Source organism: Carettochelys insculpta, chromosome 5 (assembly GCF_033958435.1).
Source record: "Carettochelys insculpta isolate YL-2023 chromosome 5, ASM3395843v1, whole genome shotgun sequence".
Classification (NCBI taxonomy): Eukaryota; Metazoa; Chordata; order Testudines; family Carettochelyidae; genus Carettochelys; species Carettochelys insculpta.
Window position 1 is genome coordinate 49,521,140 of NC_134141.1, and position 23,627 is coordinate 49,544,766.

The window sequence follows — 23,627 nt, forward strand, 5'->3', positions numbered from 1 at the left end:
TCACACCTGCATCTGTCCCCCCTTCTCCCTGGTGCACAGGTGGTGCACCAGTTCGGACTGGTTGGATCAGCTGGTCATGGAGTAATGGGAGGACCAGCAATGCCTCCAGAACTTTCAGATGCATAAAGTCATCTTCCTGGAGCTCCGTGCCTGGCTCACACCTGCCCTTAGGAGACAGGACACCCGACTGCAGCCTACCATCCCCAGGAGAAGCAGATCGCAATCGCAATCGCCCTCTGGAAGCTCACCACCCTGACAGTTACCGCTTGGTAGGCAACCAGTTATGTGTGGGGAAATCCATCATCAGGGCCCTCCTCACTGAGGTAACACACTCATGGGGTGGCGGGGTGTGTCCTGTCAAAGGCAGACCCTCAGGAAACATGGATGGGTTGGGGTGGGAGCCCTGTCCCCTGGGGACTGTGTTGTCCCACCCTCACACAGTCCTACTGCCTGCAGGGGTGGCCTAAAGCGGGGGCTCAGGGAGGAGGGGAAGGGAGGGGGCCAGGGACCCCTTCCAAGCCCAGGGACTCCCTCTCTCAGTCTGTCATTTGTGTTCAGTTGCCTCCTTCTGCAAGTCCTGACTACCATTAACACAATCCTACTGTGAAGGGTCATCTGTCTGGGAGACTTTGACAAAGACATGTACAGATTTGCTCCCTTGGGGTTCCCGAACTGTGTCAGGGCCATTAGTGGGACCCACATCCCGATCTGTGTCCCGGAGAATTGTGCAGCCAAGTACTTTAACTGCAAGGGCTACTTTTCAATGGTGCTGCAGGCCCTGGTCAACCACCATGGGCCATTTATGGACATTTATATTATGTGGGTAGGCTGGGCATAAAAAGCCTGTGTATTTTGCAACTCCGGCCAGTGCCAGAGGCTGGAGGCCGGCACATTCATCCCATGCTGTGAGCTGGTCAGATACGTAAAGAAGCCACTCTGCATTGTGGGGGGCATGGCCTACCCCATCGTGTCATGGCTGACAAAGCCCTACACCAACCAGCTGAACCCCAGCTGGGAACTATTCAATGCCTGCCTGAATCACATCACGATGCCAGTCAAATACACCTTCAGCCATCTCAAGGCACGGTTCGGGGCCTGCTCACCCACCTCAGTGTGGGCAAGCACAACATCCACCAGGGTGTTGGGGGCTTGTTGTGCCCTGCACAACATTGTGGAGGGAAAAAAGAGAAGCCCTCCTCCCAGGGTAGGGGGTAGTCACCAACGATAAGGGGTGTGCCTGTGAGAAGCTGGGCACAGTGAAGACGGACTTGGGTGTGGTGAAAAAATAACTGTTTTAATGAAAAAGAACTTGGACAAAAGAAAGAAACTGTGCTGTACATAACTATTTACATGAAAGCAACATACAAACAACTGTTTACAGTGGGGGGCTGAGCTTGGGACAGAGGGTGGGGGGGCCTGAGAACTTGGATGGGCTGGGCTTGGGACTTGAGAACCTGAGAGGAGCAGGACCCCTAATGGCATTGGCTTTAGCCATAAGTCAACAGAACGTGTTTCACAATCTGGATGCTCTGGCTGTTTTGTTGACAAAACCATACGATCTAGATGTAGCCATGGCAATAAAAATATGGAGATGGGACAGCCAGGGGCTTGTGGAAAGTCACTGGTAGCCAAGTTGCTCTTGATTGGTCTGTATCAGTGCTAACCTGTATCCAGGCTTACAGGTAGGTCATGTTGCCAGCTGATGAGGAAGGCTCAGTTTACTTGCACCAGCCAACACTTATTACTACCACCAACATGCAGAAATGTTTGGATTCATGGATGGAGTCTGCTCATGTTTGTTCATGGACGGAGTCCAGTTAACAAGAACATTTGAACTCTTTGTAGTGTTAATTCATTAGTGAAGCTCTTAGAGAGATCTGCAGTGTCCTACAACTTTCTCCTCAACAACTGAAACGTATGTACAGAAATAATTGCAATAACGAGGAGCACCAGTGTCTATATTTTCAGAGAATCTTTACAAAGAAAAGCATTTTTTCAATCCTTCTGGAACTAAACTTGTCTTCCATTTGCTTCTTTTATAAAGAACTAAATCACAGTAAATGATCAAGGAACTAGAATACAGCACATGGAAAAGTGTGTTTCCATCCAAACCTTCTGACTCATGCTTAAAATGACAGTCTAAAGGGAGGAACTGGATATACTGCAAACTGAATTGTGGCACAAGAACACCAAAACAAAACAAAGTTAAATGAATATCACAGAGTTGGCAAAAGGGGTCTCATACAAAAAGAGGGAATGACCTACTTAAACATAATTTTTTGTTCTTTTTTAACTTTACATGAAATATTGAAAAATAAATATGAAAAGATATAACTATATCAGAAAGATCTAAGTCTACAGTTCCCAAAAGGGTCCACGCTTCTATCTGAAACATTGAAAGAATACACAAATGAAAAAAAAACAGATTGAAATCCATTGCTGTATTTTACAGAGGTTTATTTTCCTCAGAAAGCAGGCAGTGGGACCACTGCATTGGTGAGCATCTACATCAGGAAAAGTACTGCAAATGCTTAAAATCTTCTCCTTCACACCATACTTCTCATATCAGGGATGCAGTTGGTGGTGGCAGGATTTACCTGCTCCATACAGGGACAGATCTGATTGAAACAATAAAGTTTAAAAATCCCAGTGTGGCTCTGGGGATACATTTTCAATCCATAATTAAATACTATTTTTCTTCTTAAATCACCCCACTAATTACAGATCTAACAACTTTCCTTAGCTCCTATGAATATGAAGCACTTATTGTGGGGAGGGCCAGCTCAGTGGTATGAGCAGTGCTAAACCCAGGATTATGAACCCAATCCTTGAGGGGGCCATTTAGGGATCTAGAATAGATTAAAAAAAATCTGTCAGGGATGGTGATAGTTCCTGCTGTAAGGGCAGGTGACTGGACTCAATGACCTTTCAAGGTCCCTTCCAGTTCTATGAGATAGGTATAGCTCATTGATTAATTAATTAATTAATTTCTTTTACATGTACAAAAGAAGGCTTGATGCAGGAATCACTTGATGAAATTCTCTAGCTGGTGTTATATAGGAGGTCAGGATAAATGCTGATTCTGGTTCTGACCTTAAAACCTATAAAATAATGAAATTGCATTAGAATCTACGTAGCTCAGCCTTTTTCTCCATCTACTGTGAGAGATGTGGTTAGAAATTTCAAAAATAGTTCCTATCTACCTATTTGATTGTAATTATTGATGTACTATGTGTCAGAAGTGTTGGCACGGAACAAGTTGATTTGTATCTGCAGAGCTTACATTCTTAGGCTGATATAATTCAACTTGTTCCATGTTCCTGGAACTCTGCACCTGCAAGGAAAAAGTTACAAGATCAGGACCTAGAAGACAGAAGAAAGAGGTGCAAGGGATTAGGCAATCAAGAATTTTGACTACAACTTGGCTGCAAAACTGTTTTCCAGAATTAAAATCTCTCCTTTCATCAGTTACACAAAAATGACATATTTCTAAGCCATTCAAAAACAAAGTTGAGGAGACCAGAGGAAAATCAGACCTCAAAATGAGGTGTACTGTCAAGGCTCTGTCTGTACTAATCGAATAACACACTAAAATTTGGTTCAAAAATATTTTAACTTGAAATTGGTGGTGGGGAAGGCTAGTTTAGCAGTTGGAGCCCTGCACTTAGACCTTTGGAAACCCACACTGAATTCCCTGTTCAACCACATGCCCTCTGTAGGACCTCGGACAATTCACTCTTAAATAATCTCTTGAAATACATTAACTATGTGTCTTAAAAGATCTGTTTAATTTTGTATTTAGCATAGAACTTGTCTACACTACAAACTTAGGTTGACTTACCCTACCACAGTAAATGGATCAACTGTGGGGCACAGACAGCTGTTTCAGTGTGAGCCCAGATCAGGCCTCTGTTTCACAGCAGGGAACCTTCCCACACTGAAATTGATATTCTTGTCAGTTTCATGGCTGCTATTATTCCACATTTTCTCCCTGGCTCTGGTTGTCTCCTGTGTGTGTGCAGGGGAGGGGCAGTGAGTGAGGCTGGTGCTGGGAAACCTACAGCTGTGAGTCTTGGGTAGAGCTGACAGCCAAGGGGTGATACAAATAAGTCAGTGTCTAGTAGGTAGGAGGGATAGCTCAGTGATCTAAGCATTGCCCTGCTAAATCTAGGGTTATGAGCTCAATCCTTGAGGAAGCCATTGGTGGACTGAGGAATTTAGATTTAAAAGAAAAACGGGGGGGAGGAATGGTGCTTGATTTTGTAATTGACTGCACTTAATGACCTCCTAAGGTCCCTTCCAGCTCTATGAGATGTGTGTACAGGGCTACTGTATTGCCCTAACTATGCTGACCTAAGAGCTATGCTTCCTACAGAGGTGGAATTATGAAGTGGGTGACTCTTACATGAGCACCATTGCAGTGCCTACCCTTGCAAGGGTAGGTTGACATGAGCCATCTTAAGTCAGCCTAACCAGGTCATGTTAGTTCCCCTCACCTGAAGAAGGTCTTAAAAGCTTCTCTCACCACCTTCAGGTCCCAGGGAAGCCGCTGAGCTGAGTACAACACACGAACACGGGTGCCAGCCAGCCAAGCTGCAGAGGTGCCTCTAGTAATCTCCAGAGGTCCCGGGTTTGAGCCTGCCTCATGGGCAGTTACGCAAAATCATGGTACTACCTCATTAACGACTGGGACCTGCGCAGAGGGCTACTACCGAAAACAGCGCTACAAAACCTAGGTCCAGCGAGGCTGGGAACCAGGCGGAGTAACGCGCTTGGGCATCAGAAACCACCGCAGATGGCGGCTGGGAGCAGGAGGGCTGAGGAAGCAGTGACTGCAGGGCGGGCTCGCGCTCCCCAGGGCAGGGGTCCTTTAAGCACCCCATGGGGCGCTGCTGAGCCCCAAAGAGCCAGTTTATGGGATACGGGCCCCCTCGCGCTGCCAGGGTGCTCGCTACCGCGCGGGGGGTCGTGCGTGGCGTAGGGTCACGTGGTGTGTGTGAAGGCGCTGGGAGGGGTGGCTCCGCTGCACGCCAGGGCTGGTGCGGCGGCCAGAGGCAGCAGCATGGCGGCGGCGCTGGGCGGCCTGGGCCTCCTTCGGGGCAGACTCAGGCTGGTCGCGGCAGATGCTGCCGCCTCGCCCCTCCGCCGGTCGGGCCCCAGGGGGCTGGTGCGGGGAGGGGCCGCTTGCTCTCGGGCTGGGAGGGGCTACAGCTCGGAGGCGAAGGGGGAGGAGGAGTTGCGGGTCCGGTACCTGGAGGATGAGAGCCAAGGTAAGGGCAGCTCGGGCCGGGGGGAGGCTGCTCCGCCGGCAGCTGCGGGGCCAGACGCCTATCGCTGCGCGCTGCAGACTCGCCCTACAAAGGTGGAGGCCTCGGGACTGGTGTTACCCCCTCCCGGTACATGGCGTTGATGGATGTGGCTGGCTCTTTAAATGCGGAGCTCGGGGGAGTGTTTGCTCCGCCTCTACATGCCGCCAATGGGGGTGAGTCGCCGGCGTGGAGAGAGCGACGGGAGTAGCAGCGGCTATGGCAACCCCATAGCTCGCCAGCTACCCCTCTGGCTTAGCTCGTCCGCCGCTTCCGCGGTGTGAATGTGGGGGCCCTCTATGTCCTGACCTGGTGCGTCTGGCCCCTGCATCTAACGTGCCCCCTCACCACCCTGTCACTCACCTGCTGCTGGAGGGGTTCTCATACCCTGGGAGCAGGAGGGATGGAACTAGGGGGCATCGCTCCAGTTCTCCCCCTCCCCCAAGCATTTGTCAGTGGCAGGGGTGTGTCTGCCTCGAGGGGTGAGCCTAGTCTGCTACTCTCTCTGTGGGACAGATAAAACCCATTGCTGGGATGGGTATGGCAAAGATTGCTAGAGCAGCGGGTCTGGAAGTTAGACTTGTGCAGTTTGTGCCTTTTGCCAGCTCAAGCTTTCTATAGGCTGAGGCCATCACTATGTTAATTATGCATTGGTTGGTTTTTTTCATGCTTTTCTCTAACCATGAGCATTAGAAACATCCTTTTCCTAAAATGACAGGTAAGATTCGGACTTCAACACCAGATTTTAAGGTGTTTGATCCCTAGCTATGGGCTTGTTGTAACAGTGGCTTAATCTGGCTTTTGAATTTCTTCCACCACTGCTGACCTGTTCTCACTTTCTCAACTCCACTATGATCCTCCTGCTTTTATAGTCCCAGTTGTGCAGCTAACTATAAAAGGCTTGACCTTTTTCAAATTTAGAAAATTCAGTGACATTTTGAATTATGTGAAAGAAACGAGTAAAGATCTTGGCAAATTGTTGGTGAAAATGTTCTTATCCAACCAGCTGTAAAAATTATATAATTATTTCTATAAAATGATATGATTTTAATATCAAGTATCTTGTTGACTGTGTGTTCCTAGAAGTACATCCTCTCCCTTGCTGGGAATCCCCTCATTTTAGTGTTGTAAGGTACCCATTTTTAGATTTGTGGGGTTATGAAGTATTCAACCTTAAATTGCTCACTGGACATGATTGTATAGTGTTTAGAATAGTGGGTGTTTGAAGCTGCTCAGGGCTTCAGCAAAGATGGCTTGGTTAGAGTATGAGTCAGGTAATCAAAGGTATATGACATTTTCCTGCAGTTCATCATTGGGTGTACTGTAAATTGCATTTAACTGTGGGTTGGTTGAGACTTTTGGGGAAGGAAATGTGGGGCTAGAAAAATAAGACATGACAACCAGTCAGAGATCTGGGGGTAAGCCCTGCAGTGCGGAGGGTGGTTGTTTTTTTTTTTTGTTTTTTTTTTTGTTTTTTTTGCTGATGATGAATGTGTTTCTTTTTAAAAAGCTCCCTCCTTTCCAGCATATATCTGTCCCTGTTAGTTAAAATAAAATAGAATTATAGAAATGTGGGACTGGAATAGGCCTTAACAGGTCATTTAGACTAGTTCATTCTGCTGAGGTAGCTGAGGTATATGCTAGACCATGGTTTCCCAAACTGGGGGATGTGCCAGCCCCCACATGATCCCCTTCACCCTTTGCTTCTGGCTCTCAGCCCCTGCTACTTTACGTGGGTTACCCGGCACAGCTGCTATAAAAAGCAGGCCACCAGTGAAGACCCACATGCAAAGGTGAGTGAGTGTGGGATGTGGGGGAGGAGGTGGAGCATGGGGTTAGATAGTGGGCTAGGGGTGCCTGGCTCAGGTGATGGGAATGGGGTAAGAGCCAGGGGGCTGGTGGTGCCTGGCTTTGTGGGAGGGGAGGGGCTGGGGCAGGTGGCTTGTGGGGCTCAGGCAGCCAGCTGGCTTGCAGGACTCACGGGACTTGGGTGGCTGGCTCCGGCGAAGCAGGGCTCAGGCTTGTGGGAGGGTGGCTGGCCCGAGCAGCATGGGGCTTGGGTGGCCCAGGCTGGCAGCTGGCTCGGGCAGCATAGGAGTGGGGTGGGTGGCTGTGGAGGGCAGCTGGCCCCGGTGGTGTGGTGCTTGGGTGGGCGGCTCTGGCAGCATGGATCTGAGGCACGTAGGTGGCTGGCACGGGGCTCAGGCAGATGGCCAACTGGAGCTGCACCAGGCACCCACAAGGGGTGAAGAAAAACTTTGTGCTTATTTTTAATTTTAAATAACATTTTTATATTATGTTTTTGTCTTTATTTTAAATTACAAATTGAATTTTTTGTTTAAAGTGGGGTTGGATGATGGAAAAGAACAGGAAGGGGCATTAGGGTTTCTCAAAAATCAAAAGGAGGCCATAATGCCGAAAAGTTTGGGAACCACTGTGCTAGACCATCCCTTGCAGGCCTTTGGCAGTTTTTAAGAATAGAGTAGATGATGGAGAATCCACAACCTGCATTGGTAATTTGCTCCAGTGCTAGTTAGGAAGGTCTTTTTAATATCCAAGCTGTATCTCCATGGCTGTATTTTAAACCTGTTATTTCACATTTGTCCTCAGTGCTTAGAGAACACATAGTTTATTGCCTTCCTTTTTGTAACAGTCTTTTACATACTTGAAGGCTGTTATCACATCCACTCTCTATCTCAAGGGCAGACAAGACAAGGCTTGTGAGCTGGATCTGGGCCATGAGCTGCATTTGGCCCACATACACTTTATATCCTGTGGTGGAGAACTGGGAGCTGCAGGCTTTTTAAACATTTTCAGGAACCCCAGTTGGTGAGCAGGCAATGCGGTAGTGGCGTGGGCGGGGAGCTGTGAGCCTGGAGCCCTTTAAATTGCTGCCATCTAAAGTGCTCTCGGCTACCACCAATATCCCAGCAACATTGGGGCTGGGAGCTGCAGGGCCATTAAATAGCCGCAGGAACCCCAGGTCATGACTAGGTTGTGTGGTGCTTGTTGGGTGGGGGTGGGGGGGTGCGGAACCCTTTAAACAGAAGCAACATTAAAGGTCTCTGAGCTTGTGGCTACTAGCCCCCACCGCTACTGCACTGCTGGCTTGCATCCTGGGGTTCCTAGCCTGCAGCTCCTAGCCCCAGTGGTACCCTGGCAGCAGGATACAAACAGTATGTGGGCCAGAAATGTGTGGCCTGACACTTTTCCAAAATATGTGGCATGGCTTCCCCACCAAAATTATTGCCCGCCCCTACTCTATGTTATCAAGGTTGAACATAGCTAGTTTTAAAAATCTGTTAAATAATTTTTAAATAATTTTTTCTTTTGATTCCCCATTTGTCCATATCTTTCCTGAGAGGTGGTGCCCAGAAGTGTGCATAGTACTCTAGCTCATGCCTTATAAGTGCTGAATAGAATGTGGAGGAATTACTTGCCTTGTTTACAGCTCTTCTGTTAATAGAATGTTGTTCGTGTTGCAGCAATATGTTAATATACTCTTCCAGTTTGACTGTGACTGTGAGCTACTCTTGCCTCACCAGTTGGGCTCATCTAGGCTATATTGCCTTACTTTGCTTATAAGAAGGTTATTTGAGACAGCATCCAAAACCTTTCCAAAGCAGAGCGAGTGAGAGAGAGAGAGAGAGAGAGCGCGCACACACATCTAGTGCCCTACCCCTTAAGGCTCATTACCTTGTAAGAGAGAGATGTTAGGTTGTTTTGACATGGTTTTTTCTTGGAAAATCCATGTTGGCTTAGTTACTTATGTTTATATTATTTTCTTCTAGGTGCTTACTGATTAGTTTATTGATTGTTTGCTCCATTACCTTTGTGGATAGTGAAGTTACTGGTTTAATTCCCTTCTTTATAAATAGGTAATATATTTGACCTTCTCAGTCCACTGGGACCTCTCCTGTCCTCAGAGTTCTCAGAGATAACTGGTAATGACTCAGATCTTTTCAGTTAGTTCCTTAATATTCATCCTTAAATAGTAGTGTGATTTTTTTTTTTTTTTTTTTTTTTTTTGAGAAAATGCCTCTTGAGATTGCTTTTTTTGCTATTGGCTAATATCTCATTCCAGATGTGACAAAAAGGGAGTCCAGCCAAACTTGATGTAAATTTGAAGGATTGGGTCCATTCAGTTCAAAATTCTGTTTTCATCTTTGATTTTCCCCATTTTGAAGCCATTCCAACCCCGTTTTATGCCAATTTTACTTCATTTAATTTGTTTTCTTAAATTATAAATAATATTCAGCCTGCTAAACTGAGGGTTGTGAGTTCAATCCTTGAGGGGGCCATTTAAGGATCTGGGTCAAATGCATTAATAAAAAAAATCTATCTGGGATGATGATAGGGCCAGCTGTGAGTCCAGGGGACTGGACTTAATGACCTCTGACAGTTCCTTCCAGTTCTGTGAGATAGGTATACCCTAATTTTCCCTTTTTTTTTTTTTTTTTTGTTTGTTTGTTTGTTTAAAGTCACTGAAGATCTCTTCATTGTCACTGTGGTCCCTTACTGTATTTCCCATCTTGAACATTGAGTTAGTTTGCTCTTGTGCCCTTAATAATTTCTATCCTTAAAAAACAGCCATACCTCAAAGTTTTTTCCTTTAGACTTGCTTCTTTTCAGATCTTCATTATCAGTTTTCTGAATTTGCTGAAGTCTGCCTTCTGGAAGTCTTTTGTCCTTATTCTGCTGTTTTTGCCCCTTACAGTAATGAATAATGCTTTACAATAATGAACTTTGATGACTGATGAGACTTTCCGGGACATAGTAGGGCTGTCCCACCTCCAATCTGACAGTCCTGATGCTGTTACGGAGGATGAAAGGCTCAGGGAAGGAGAGCAGTCAATGGGAGCAGAGGGAAACCATCCCATAGTTGGGACCCTCATTCCAGAGGGTGCTATGGTATCCTCTTGCGCCGAGGATACTTCTCCGGGGGAGGGAGCACCAGCTGTTAGGAAGAAGCAGGTTTTAGTAGTGGGGGATTCGATCATTAGAAATATAGATAGTTGGGTTTGTGATGACCGGGAGAACCATATGGTGACTTGCCTGCCTGGTGCGAAGGTTGCGGATCTCTCGAGGCATCTAGACAGACTTATGGGCAGTGCTGGGGAGGAGCCGGTGGTCGTGGTACATGTCGGTACCAATGACATAGCGAAGGGTAGAAGAGATGTTCTGGAGGCCAAATTTAGGTTACTAGGGAAGAGACTGAAATACAGAATATCTATGGTGGCATTCTCTGAAATGCTTCCAGTTCCACGCGCAGGGCCAGATAGACAGGCAGAACTTCAGAGTCTCAATGCGTGGGTGAGACGATGGTGTAGGGAAGAGGGGTTTAGATCTATTAGGAACTGGGGACACTTTTGGGGTAGGGGGAGCCTATACAGGAATGATGGGCTCCACCTAAATCAAGGTGGATCCAGACTGCTGGCATTAAACATTAAAAAGGTCGTAGAGCAGTTTTTAAACTAAGAGGTGGGGGAAAGCCGATTGGTGCGGGGGAGCACGTGGATCGGACGGAGACTTCTCTTACACGAGGCTCCATAGATAGGGATTCCCTAGAAGTTAGTCAGATAGGGAACGTGGGAAATAATATATGGGCAAGATCAGATGTGAAACAATCGCATATAAAAAAATCCAAGGCGTCTGTGAAAGGCGGACATATAAATAGTGGTAGTTTTTTAAAGTGCTTTTACACAAATGCTAGGAGTCTGTCTAATAAGATGGGTGAACTGGAGTACCTCATATCAAAGGAGGAAGTTGACATAATAGGCATCACAGAAACATGGTGGAATGAGGACAATCAGTGGGACACTATCATACGGGGATATAAATTATATCGGAAAGACAGAACAGGTCGTGCGGGTGGCGGAGTGGTACTATATGTGAAGGATAATATAGAATCAAATGAAACAAAAATCCTAAAAGAATCGAAATGTTCCTTAGAATCATTATGGATAACAATTCATTCCTCTAATATGAATATGGCATTAGGAATATATTACCGACCACCTAACCAGGACAGTGATAGTGATGCTGAAATGTTAAGGGAGATTAAAGAGGCTATCACAATAAAAAACACAGTAATAACAGGAGATTTCAATTATCCCCATATTGATTGGGTACATGTCACCTCAGGATGGGATTCAGAGATTAAATTTCTTGATGCCTTAAATGACTGCTTCTTGGAGCAGCTAGCACAGGAACCCACAAGGGGAGAGTCAATTCTCGATCTAGTCCTGACTGGAACGCAGGATCTGGTCCAAGAGGTAACTGTTACTGGACCGCTTGGAAATAGTGACCACAATATAATAACTTTTAATATTCCTGTGTTGGGAAGAACACCGCAGCGGTCAAACACTCCAGCATTTAATTTCAAAAAGGGGAATTACACTAAAATGAGGAAGCTAGTTAAACAGAAACTAAAAGGTAGAGTAACTAAACTAAAATCCCTGGAAGCTGCATGGAAACTGTTTAAAGACACCATACTAGAGGCCCAACTTAAATGTGTACCCCAAATAAAAAAACACAGTAAGAGACCTAACAAAGAACCACCATGGCTTAACAGCCATGTTAAAAAGGCAGTGAGAGAGAAAAGGGCAGCCTTTAAAAAGTGGAAGTCAAATCTTAGTGAGGAAAATAGAAAGGAACATAAACACTCCCAAATTAAGTGTCATAATGTAGTAAGAAAAGCCAAAAAAATTTTGAGGAACAGCTAGCCAAAAATTCAAAAAACGATAGTAAAATGTTTTTTAAATACATTAGAAGCAGGAAGCCCGCTAAAAAAGCAGTGGGGCCCTTGGACGATAAAGATATGAAAGGAGCGATCAAGGAAGACAGTGCCACTGCGGAACGATTAAATGATTTCTTTGCTTCAGTCTTCACGGCTGAGGATGTTACAGAGGTTCCTAAATCTGAGCCAGCCTTTTTAGGTGACACATCAGAGGAACTCTCCCGCATTGAAGTGACATTAGAGGAGGTTTTGGAGTTAATTGATAAGCTGAATCGTAACAAGTCTCTAGGATGAGACGGTATTCACCCAAGGGTTCTGAAAGAACTCAAATGTGAAATTGTGGAGTTATTAACAGTGGTTTGTAACCTATCCTTTAAATCTGCTTCGGTACCCAATGAATGGAAGATGGCCAATATAATGCCAATATTTAAAAAAGGCTCCAGAGGAGACCCTGGCAATTATAGACCGATAAGTCTAACATCGGTACGAGGCAAATTAGTAGAAACAATAGTAAAGAATAAAATTGCAAGGCATGTAGAAGAGCACGAATTGTTGGGCAAAAGTCAGCATGGTTTCTGCAGAGGGAAGTCGTGTCTAACTAATCTATTAGAATTCTTTGAAGGGGTTAATAAACATGCGGACAAGGGGCACCCAGTGGACATAATATACCTAGATTTCCAGAAAGCCTTTGACATGGTCCCACACCAAAGGCTTTTATGTAAATTAGGCGGTCATGGGATAGGAGGAAAGGTCCTTTCATGGATCGGGAATTGGTTAAAAGACAGAAAACAAAGGGTTGGAATAAATAGTAAATTTTCACAATGGAGGGGAGTAACTAGTGTTCCCCAGGGGTCAATCCTGGGACCGATCCTGTTCAACTTGTTCATCAATGATCTAGAAAATGAGGTAAGCAGTGAGGTGGCAAAGTTTGCAGATGACACCAAGTTGTTCAGGACAGTCAAAACCAAAAGGGATTGTGAAGAACTACAAAAAGATCTCAGCAAACTGAGTGACTGGGCAGCAAAATGGCAAATGAAATTTAATGTGGGTAAGTGTAAGGTAATGCACATTGGAAAAAATAACCCAAATTACACGTACAACATGATGGGGTCAAATTTAGCTACGACAGATCAGGAAAGGGATCTTGGAGTTATAGTGGATAGTTCTCTGAAGACGTCCACGCAGCGTGCAGCGGCAGTTAGTAAAGCAAATAGGATGTTAGGAATTATTAAAAAAGGGATAGATAATAAGACAAAATATATCATACTTCCCCTATATAAAATTATGGTACGCCCACATCTTGAGTACTGTGTGCAGATGTAGTCTCCTCACCTCAAAAAAGATATATTGGCATTAGAAAAGGTTCAGAAAAGGGCGACTAAGATGATTAGGGGTTTGGAACGGGTGCCATATGGGGAGAGGCTAGAGAGACTGGGACTTTTCAGTCTGGAAAAGAGGTGATTGAGAGGCGATATGATAGAGGTATATAAAATCATGAATGGTGTGGAGAAAGTGCACATAGAAAAAATTATTTACCTTTTCCCATAATACAAGAATTAGGGGACACCAAAAGAAATTGATGGGTAGTAGGTTCAAAACTAATAAAAGGAAATTTTTCTTCACACAGCGCACAGTCAACCTGTGGAACTCCTTGCCGGAGGAGGCTGTGAAGGCCAGGACTCTATTAGGGTTTGAAAAAGAGCTCGATAAATTTTTGGAGGTTAGGTCCATAAATGGCTATTAGCCAGGGGTAAAGTATGGTGCCCTAGCCTTCAGTACAGGGGCAGGAGATGGATGGCAGGAGATAAATCACTTGGTCATTGTCTTCTGTTCTCCTTCTCTGGGGCACCTGGCATTGGCCACCGTCGGCAGATGGGATGCTGGGCTGGTTGGACCTTTGGTCTGACCTAGTATGGCCATTCTTATGTTCTTATGTTCTTTCATGATTGATTTCCCCCAAATTGCCTTCCACTTCCAAAGTCTCAGTCCGTTCCTCGCTGTTGGTCAGAATCAAATCTGGAACACCCTCTCCACTCATTGCTGTCTCCATCTTCCGTAATAAAAAGTTGCCTCCAATTCGTTTATATTTTTTGTTTAATTTGTGTTCTGCTGTATTTTCCTATTTGTTATGTGGGTAATTAAACTTCCCCATTGCCATCAATTCCTGTGCTTTGGATGGTATTATCCTTATCCTTCTCTCCTCTTTGTTAGCTGGTCAGTAGTAGACCTCTGCCGTAATAGCATCCTTTTTTAATCCCATCAAGCCTTATCTGGGGATGGTCAACCAATATGCCTTCCTCTTTTATTGTGACTTCAGTGCAAGTTTATGTATCTACAAGGCGACTGCTCCTTTTTCCCCCCGACTGCCCATCTTGAAGAAGCTATACTCTTCTTTACCAATATTCCAGTCATCTGAATTAGCTACTCCCTTGGTTTACTAGTGCATAATGAATGGAGAATAGGAAGACCTCTCCGAGTTTTGTATTCCTTCTTATTTCTCCTTTGTCTGCTATGATGACTCATGTTTTTTCCCCAGATTCTATACCTTCATCCAGATTTCACCCATGTTCTTGAACTTATTTGTGAGCTTTTGTCTCTGCTTTTGTCAAACCTAATTGGAAGCCTGCCTTTCTAGGTTATCCAGTTTCTCAAAGATGTTTTCAGATACATCTTTGCTCAGCAGTGCATCTTCTCAGAGCAGTGTCCATTGGTCAGAGAAGCAGAAGTGCTCTTGGTAACACCATCCATGAACCCATGAAAGTGTTTCTCTGCCTAGCCTTCTTTCTTTGGTCAAAAACCATCCATGCCCCTGAATTTAGTGCCCCCAGGAATGACCAGAGTGGAGTGGTAGACAAAGGGTTGAATAATCTTGACAGTCTTTCCATAGTGTGTCTCATATGCATTCGTGGGAGGGGCAGCACACCTTCCAGGATGCCAGGTCAGGCTGGCCAAAGGTACATCTCTGTCCCCCTTTGGGAGTCATTGCCAACCAGCAACTTTCCTTTCCTCTTTAAAGTTGTGGCCGTGATCCTCCCAGAATTGGGTACTGGTTTCTTTTCCCTCACCCATTGATGCCAGGACAGCATATTGCTTTTTTATCTCTGTGGACTGTGCTCAGGGAGCAAGAGAGCTCTGCCAGAAATATTCAGCTGGCATTGTCTTTCCTGTAAAAGAATCATTTCCTCCTTCCCTGATGGTGCTATTCTCTAGCTCCCTTAGTTGCTGGGCATCTGGCTTTTAAACTCTTCTCTCCAAGGTCAGCCCTGCCCCCTCTAACGTGCAGAGGAAGGAAGGGAGGCTAGAGCCTAGCTGAGGGGTTGGCAACCAAAATAGCAAGAAGAGCCCCTCCTCTCCCCAATTTGGTTTTAACAAACAAACAAAAAACACCCGCCCCCCCACCAAAAAAAAAAAACCCACCTCCATTCAAAAGCTGCAATGTATGTGAATACGAGATGGGTCTTAATAAATAATGTCAAACCACACTTTTTGTAACCCCTATTTTAAGAATAGCGCACACAGGGTTTAGTAGTGCAGTGCGTGTTTACTGCAGGACATTGGTTATCTTCCTGACTTTCACTCCTGAACCTTTTCTCTCTGGAGGATGCTAGAGGTCATCTACTTCTGCCTGGCAAATACAGTAAGCATATAGAGGCAACAATTGTCATTTCAAATAAATACACTGTTAATGTGAATTCATATCAATGAAATGGGACATTTATTTTCAGCATTCTAAGTCAGCTTATCAATATTTTAGTGTGATTTCTGCTGCTGAGTTTCTTTGCAGACTAGGCTGCCATTTTCATTTTCAAGTGGGACTGTAGATTTTGATTGTTTAGTGGGCTTCAGTTTGCTTTTCTTTTTCTTTGAAATTCATATTTGAAATTGCTTCCTTGCACAGGTAAGTAGATGGAAAGGTGGATAGGATACCAAATGCATATCTTCATGTTACTATAGGCATCTGGTAAAGAATTGCAAACTTCAAACACAACTTGGTCTTGTGTTTTTAAGATCAAACATTTCAGTCCATCTGTGTTTAAGTGCTAGGGTAGATTTCTGCCTTTCTGGATCTTTGAGTTCAGTCACCAAGCCTCTGAATTTAGAAGTTCACATGCTCTTTTCTGGCAAATTAGCCAATTCCAGTTGTGCTTGGTCCACTCCTGTACGTGTTGAAAAGTTGAGTGCAGAGTTATCATCTTCAGAGGCTTTCAACACAAGTGACAACCATGTATTTTCTTTTCTAAATTCCTGAAATCACCTCACGAAGGCTTCTTGCATTTTCAGTATCATGTTTTTTAGGCTTGCAATGTTAAGCTTGTACTTTGTTGCCTCTTGGAATTGCCTCAGTGATGGGAAGTTAACTCAGTGAACCTGTCTCAATGTCTCTTGCAAACAATGTTAGTTTTTGCTCAAATGGTAGCATCTCTTCTAAAAAGCAAGAGAGCAGTGTTTCCCTTTGTTGGTAGTTTTCTGTTCAGGCAATTTAAATGTGAGGTGCTGTCCACCATGAGGTGAAATTTCTGTAACCACGTGGGCTCTATCAACTCTGAATATTCATAGCCCTTTTCCTGGATGAGCACCTTCACTTCTTCCAGACAGGTTGCAAAATGCACAAGCACGTTTCCCCTGGAAAGCCACTGTACCTTGTTATACTGGAAAAGGTTGACATACTGACAGCTGACCTCTTCAAGAAGTGCGCAGGACTGCCAGTGATTCAAGCCTTTTTCCATTATTTTGTTGACAATCTGCATTACCAGGGTCATCACTTTTGTGATCTCAGGTGGAAACATTTATGCACCATGCTTCTTGATGAATTATGCAGTGAAACAATATCTCATTATAATCCAGCATTTTCTGTAACAGAGAAGCAAACCCCTGGTGTGCCCCTTTCATACTTAGTGCCCCATCAGTTGTGACTGAGATGATGTCTGGTGGTGTTCTTTCATTTTTAGGCAGTCAAGAAGAGAGGAAAAAAAAAAAACCTTCTCCCCCTCTTTGGCTTTTGAGTGGTAGCTGAGGGGAATAAGGGAATTTCGAAATGTGTGGGGTCCTTTTGAAAAGGACCCCTGTGTAGCCATGCTGAGCAGCAGGCATTCGAAAGAGGTGATTTCGAAGCGCCTCATTAGTAATTTTTGAAATGGCCATTAGCATTTTGAAGATTTGTGCCAGTGCAGACATGGCCATACAGTATTGTATCCCACAATACACTGTACGTATTAAAAGGGGAGTTATCCAATGTTTCGAGATCACATATTGTTTACTATTTAGATGTGAGTTGTTCATTGTTGGGCTTTTAGATATTTACTGTTTTTCAAAAATTTTCAGAAGGTGTGTTTTTTGTTTTTTTTTTTAAACTTTGTAAGCATTGGGAGCCCCAAAGAAGTCCCAAAAGAGCCCCAGGTTGCAGACCCCTGGCCTAGTCTATCCTCACAGAGAAGCACGTCTTGTTTGGTTAATAAAGAAGGACAAAGGAGTTGGGTGAGGACCAAGAAAGTGGGAGGTGCCATTTAGTAGAAATCAGCGTTGTAGCTTATGTTACATTAATTTATGTTTCAAGAGGGGGAATAGTCAGGAGGGAGAAGGTGATTGTTGGACCAATGTAATATAAGAGAGGTCTTGATTTGTACTTTGGTTTAAGTGAAGTTTATAATTACAGCTTAGAATGATACAAATGAGCTGTTTTGGGATTTTGTTATGCTTGTTTGGTGACTTTAGCTAGTGTTTATTACATAGCAAGAGTATATAATGTGCTATTGGGTTTAAAGACTTTCTATTATGTGATGCAATAACGTGGGTATGAGAGTGTTATCAAACAGCATCCAGTGAGGGGAAGTGCTATGTCTTTAGAAACAGCAACATTCCAGAAAACATGAGTGGGTTTCTGTAACGTTCAGACCCTTGGCCATGTCTAACTACAGTGCTAACAGCTGTGTCATAGTATAGATGCTTCCCATGGTAGTGGAATGGGTTTTTCTATCACCATTGTTTTAATCCACCTTTCCAAATGGTGGTGGTTTGCATTCTTCTGCCAACATAGCCTCATCTACTGTAGGGGGTAGGCCAGCATAGCTGTGGCATCCAGGAGTGTGGATTTTACAAATTCCTAAGCTCCTTAGCTATGTTGACATTAATTTTAACTGCAGACTAAGCCTTAGACAGCTCCTGGTACCCTAGACTTTGGTTTTTTTAACTAGTTTGTGACTCATTTGTGTGGGAATACAAATGTGACCCTCCCCCTCCCCCTGAAACCTTTAATGTGAATTTGTAAAGGGATTACAGCAAGCTTGTCAAACATGTGGCCCAATTGATTTTTTTTTTCCAGCCCACTACCACATTTTTAAAAAGTGTCTATGTGCAGCCTGCTTGGTTAGATTGTTTATAAAGTAAGTGTAGGGCTGAGGGACCTTTTGCAGAAGCTCTGTTCTAGGAAAGCTGCATTGCAGGACACTTTTGCGGAGTGAAATGAAAAAGGCATGCATGTGCTTTGCAAACTCAGCCCCGGTCCCCTGGTTCTTGGGAAGAAAGGTGCTATTTGTCGCTTTCAAAAAAACGTGTGTGAGGCTTCTGATGTGACTCAATCCTAGCCAGGGTCTAGTTCTCAGCCCGGTTGGAGCGAGGCTGGCACCCATTGGCTTTGTCTTGTAATGTCCAGTCACTTAAAGCTCCACCTGGCTCCTTTGTACCCCAGAAAGAGCTTCTGGGGGAGAGGCACGAAGATGAAAGGGGGATGTGTGGGCTTCTTGACCACAGCACAGCAATTGCTTCCTTTGGCTTGCCTTGGCGGGAGGTAAGTGGGTCTTCTCAGGGTTGAGGGGGGGTATCACCTTGGGAGACCCTTTTTCATTTACTCTGACTGTGGGGTGTGCTGCTGAGCTGCTTTTCAGAAGACCCCCCCCCGCCCCCATGGCTGGACATTTTCACCTGGGGGTGCATTTCATGGAACTTTAAATGAGTGGGTGGTAGCACTGATCCAGCCTCACTTTTCCTTCCTGTGTACTGAGTTTCCTTGCTGCTGTGCGCACATAGCTCTGTCAGAAAGCTCCTTTCTAAGCAGAGAAATGTGTCAAGCCGTCACGAATGTCGCTGCAGATGGGCTGTGCTCTCTTTTTATACATACCCTCTGTGGCCACAATGCACTTGTGGGCTTGGTTATTTCCCCACCCCCACCCTGCCTCCCTTTTTTAGGCTGTTCAATATTAGAGACCCTTTCTGAGGCTTCAGCCTGCTGGTCAGGGGTCACATCAGTGGATGAATTCCTGAAGCTCGCTGAGCTAGGCTCACCTTTGCACTGAAATGCCCTTCTGGTTCCACTTGACTCTGAGTCACCCTGAAATTGGGCTAGATGGCTGCCCCTGAGATTTTGAAGCACCGAGAAAACTTTCTTTAAAAGCACTTATATTACACACACAGGCACTTGAATCCAGCTCCAGATGCTGCCCCAGCACCTGTGTTTCCAAAGTGGCCCAGAATTTCTTCTAGGGTGGTGGGTGGGAGATGTTGAAAAGCTCTATGAAGCATTTAAAACAATCCATGAACAGGTTTTTGATGTTTAAATCTTGATTGGCTTTAGTGAGGAAGATTGCGTGTGGCTGCGTAGGAAGGCAGAGAATGGGTAGATGATACAGTAGATTGGCGTGAAGCGAGTCTGCAGAAGCTAAGCCACTCCGCACTAGGCCGGGAAGGATGGAAGGAAATAGTGAGAGAGGCATCAGACACCAATGAGTGCTGAGCCCATGGTTATTGATGATGGCGATGCGTAGGAAGGAGACATGGGGATATTAATTAAATAATGGGAGATTTCCCCCCCCATAGAATTTTATGCTGGGCTCTATAAACAAATTGAATTTTGATTAAACTGGGGCTGTCACAGCTATTTCTGAAACACTGTATGGTCAGCAGGAAGACCAGAAATATTCAGAATAGACCACATGGCACTCGTGGTCATTAATAGGAATTAAAGTTGGTGTTATCGAGAGATCTGATGATTGTAGTGCTCTTTGCCTTGTAGTCACACCTGGAGGAATATACACAAAGTGGGGTGTGGAGCGGGGGTGAAAGAGAAATCCTACTATAAAATGCATAAGCAGTGCAAATAGTAGGTAAAAGGGAAGATGTTAAAGTGGAAGTTACAAGGCAACTAGCAAACTATTTTGAACCTACAAGTGCTAACTTGAAAGCATATGTATCACATAATTAAAAAATAACTTATAATAATTTTTAATTTAAAAATATATGGTCAAATAATTTTACACATCAAATTTTATGAACTATTAATAAAACTATACAATAATAACATTCCTATTAAGTATTAAATTCTTAATTAAAATTATTGTATTATATTCAAATAACCTGAAAATAATTATAAAATATATCTAAAACATAATCTATAATAATATTTAATTATGACTTTCCTATAGAAGTACACTTTCTTTGGTGGTCCTGAAAGCTAGCTGTTTTTGTTTGTGTGACCCTCAGTAGGCTTTGAGTTTGACACGCCTGGGTTACAGAAATATCTTGAATTTTTCTTTTTTTTTTTTTTTTGGTATGTACTTTCTGGTTCACCAAAGAATATCACGTGAGGTCTTAAGTAAAAGCTCAGGACATCCTAATCAATAATGTTACTATGGCTACATCTGCAATGGGAGATAAATTTGAATTTAAGGCATTTAGCTTGATATTACCGCATGACTGTCTTCACTGTAAATTCCATTAGCTCGATTTAGGAAGCACTAATATCCATATGATAATATTGTCAGTACCTGCTGTATATACAGTCAAGCTCAAAATCAAAAGTTCAATTAAAGGCCAGTGTGGAAGCACCAAGTCTTAAAAGTGAATTAATTAGCCTCCAGAGGTATCCTGGATGTACCCTACGGTGCTCCGCTCTGGTCGCTGTTCTCCAGGTGCACAGGAATTAAGTAACTTTCGTGAATTTCAGATCCGTAACGGCAAGCCTGTGACTGTGAGGTCATATTTGTATGAGAGGCTGAGAAATGTTTGTCTTTCTTTGCTATTAGCGCTGTGAGCATGTCTACACATTACAAATAGCCCCAGCACTGAGTTTGTGGTTCTGTTTCTATACTCGGTGTTTTTTTTTTTTTTTTGCGCTACCATTCCCTGTGTTGGCAATGTCTGTGTAGTGAAGAGGGAAGACAAAAATCTTTTTTTCCTAGCCCTTTCTATCCTCTTCCTTCTAACTTTGCCCCAGCTTTTCAGGGTACTTGTGTTATTTTCAGGGATCAGATGTAACTGGGGGAGTGGGTACAGTCAGTGGATGGCCAGTTGAAAGAAACATGTTTGCTAATATTTTTTTTTATGAAATTCTTGAATATTCAGTTCCAGAAGAAAGAGATTTTTGTTAACTTTACTGTCTCTGTGGATGTTCTACTTTTCCTTCCTTCCGATGGGATAAATGGACAGTTGCTTAGCAGGGGAGGGAATGAGGAAAATGCAATGTGGGGAGATGAAGTCAAAGACCAGCAAGCCTTCCCAGAATGCTATGGGGATGAGGGAACTGTGGGATAGGTTCCCACAATACACTGCTGTAAACAGTTGACATTTGCCAGTTGAGTGTGGCAGCAATAAGTTGACTTAGTGAGAAGCATGTGGAGAGGTGAGGATAGTCAAAATCAAATTTATGAATTCCAAAGTTACAAAATCGATATTAATTTGATTTTATTTTGTAGTGTAGATGCAGCCTTAATATGGTCCATTTTTTCAGTAGGAGCTATTCAAGAAAGAAAAAAGTTAGTCTTGTGGTAAAAACACTGGAGTGGGACTTAGGAGGATTATATTAAATTCCTGGCCTGCTGCAGACATTGGCGATGTCTACACTAGCAACCCCCTTTTGAAAGGGAGAGGCTAATGAGACGCTTCGGGACATGCTAATGAGGTCCTGCAATGAATTTGCAGTGCCTCATTAACATAATGGTGGCTGCGGCACTTAAAGTGCCGTGTTTGATCCAGTGCAGCTCATCTACATGGGGTCCTTTTAGAAAGGACCCCACACATGTCGAAATCTCCTTATTCCTATAACCAAATATCCCGAAGCGTCCCATTAGCAACCCCCTTTCGAAAGGGGGATGCTAGTGTAGATCTAGCCGTTCTGTGTAACTTTGGGCAACTCCGTTTAATCTTTCTGTACTTCAGACATTGATTTAATTCAATTAAAATTACTCCTAATTTTTCACTCTCACTATAAAGATAAACTTGAAAACTTATCTAGAGAGGTGATCTGATACTGTGATGATAATGCTATATGGAGAATCCATGACAGATGCCCCTATATGTCTGACTGCACCTTCTGTGCTTGCTGTGGTAATCTTCTCCCACAATTCTGACCACAAGTCTCTTGCTACTTTTTCCATATCTTAGAAGACTAGAAATGGCCGCTGAGCATGTGCCACTTGGAGTGGGAGAAGGAACTGGTTGGGTTCTGACTTATTCTGAAACTAGTAGGTGCATGTCTAATGTAACCCAAACTGATGAAAATTTTGGTTGTGTTCATTTTAAAAAAAGGGAATGTAAAAACTTTATTAGTTGGTATATAAATGTGAATGTACAGACATAAAAATAATATATTTCAACATTTTTAAAGAGATGGATGAGCCTGAGACCCAGCAGCTGATCATGCTGTGCCCCCCTTGATGTAATTTCATGCCCCACACTTTGCACACCCCTGCTTTAGTGTATATCTGTAATGGTCAAGATGGGCACTCCAGTACAGCCAAAAATGTTCCTTATTACCAATACAAACAAATAGCCCTTCTAAGGTTCTGAACTCTGTCAACATTTTTCCACAGCTTTGTGCTAAGTTGTTAAATTAATTGTCATGCCTTCTTGTACATGTACTAGAACTAGAGGATGTGGCATACCTGGAAAAACCTAAGTTTTTCTTGCTCTTCTAGAGCTCCTCAGGCACTGCATGGAAAAACTTATTGTCAATATGCAGAAGGAAGATAGAACGTTGATGTGAACATATTGGAGTATTTTCTAAAGATTCTGTTGGAGTGGATATTATAGGCCTTACCCTTGCACAGTGAACCCTTGAAACGTGTGATTTCAAGTTGCATTAATGTGAGTTAAGTGCAACTTGAAATTCCACTGCTGTTTCAACCTGCCCCCCGCCCCCCCTCCCCCGGCACAACTCATGCATGGCTCTGTCCCTCGTTCAAACCCCTGTGTGTGGCTCCAGCTCATCCTCATTCTGCCCTTGTTCAAACCTCCTGTGTACAGCTCTGGCTCACCACTCCTGCTCGTGGCTCTGGTTCACCCCCCGCACTGGTGGCTCTGGCTCAACACCTCCCCCCGCCATAGGACTCTGGCTTACTATCTCCTTCATGGTACCAACTCAACTCCCACCCACACTGGTTCAAACCCCCCACCCTGGCCCCAGGTCAAACCCCTCTGCAGCCCTAATCCACCCCAGGCTTAACCCCCTTGCCTACCTCCCATTGCCCCAGTCCACCTCCAGGATAACCACCCCCCCCAACTTCAGGACTTAGTTTTTGAAAGGAGTTCAAGGTGCTCCTGCTGCAGGAAAAAAAAAAGCACCCCACAAGACTACATGAAATTTGAGTTATGTG

General features: G+C 44.2%; 1 protein-coding gene and 1 long non-coding RNA gene across 4 annotated transcripts in view; one reads left to right on the plus strand and one right to left on the minus strand.

Annotated features, from left to right (window-relative positions):
• AUH (AU RNA binding methylglutaconyl-CoA hydratase) overlaps window positions 1–23,627 on the plus strand; it is a 262,507-nt gene that overhangs the window by 44,373 nt on the left and 194,507 nt on the right. The window contains exon 1 of one of the 2 annotated variants that reach the window (XM_074995050.1): window positions 4,991–5,270. The exons of the other annotated variant lie outside the window; for it this stretch is intronic. Coding sequence (XP_074851151.1) covers window positions 5,063–5,270 — 208 coding nt within the window. The 5' untranslated portion in view covers window positions 4,991–5,062. Of the gene's footprint in view, window positions 1–4,990; window positions 5,271–23,627 lie in introns of those variants that run through there. 2 annotated transcript variants of the gene reach the window in all.
• LOC142013543 (uncharacterized) lies at window positions 1,298–5,375 on the minus strand. Of its 2 annotated transcripts, XR_012645669.1 has the most exons (5): window positions 5,252–5,375; window positions 4,497–4,638; window positions 3,204–3,334; window positions 2,998–3,101; window positions 1,298–2,618 (listed from the first exon to the last, which is right to left on the minus strand). It is a non-coding gene; the product is annotated as an uncharacterized LOC142013543 (long non-coding RNA). The 2 variants fall into 2 exon arrangements; XR_012645668.1 differs by lacking the exon at window positions 5,252–5,375 and having other exon boundaries at window positions 4,497–5,067.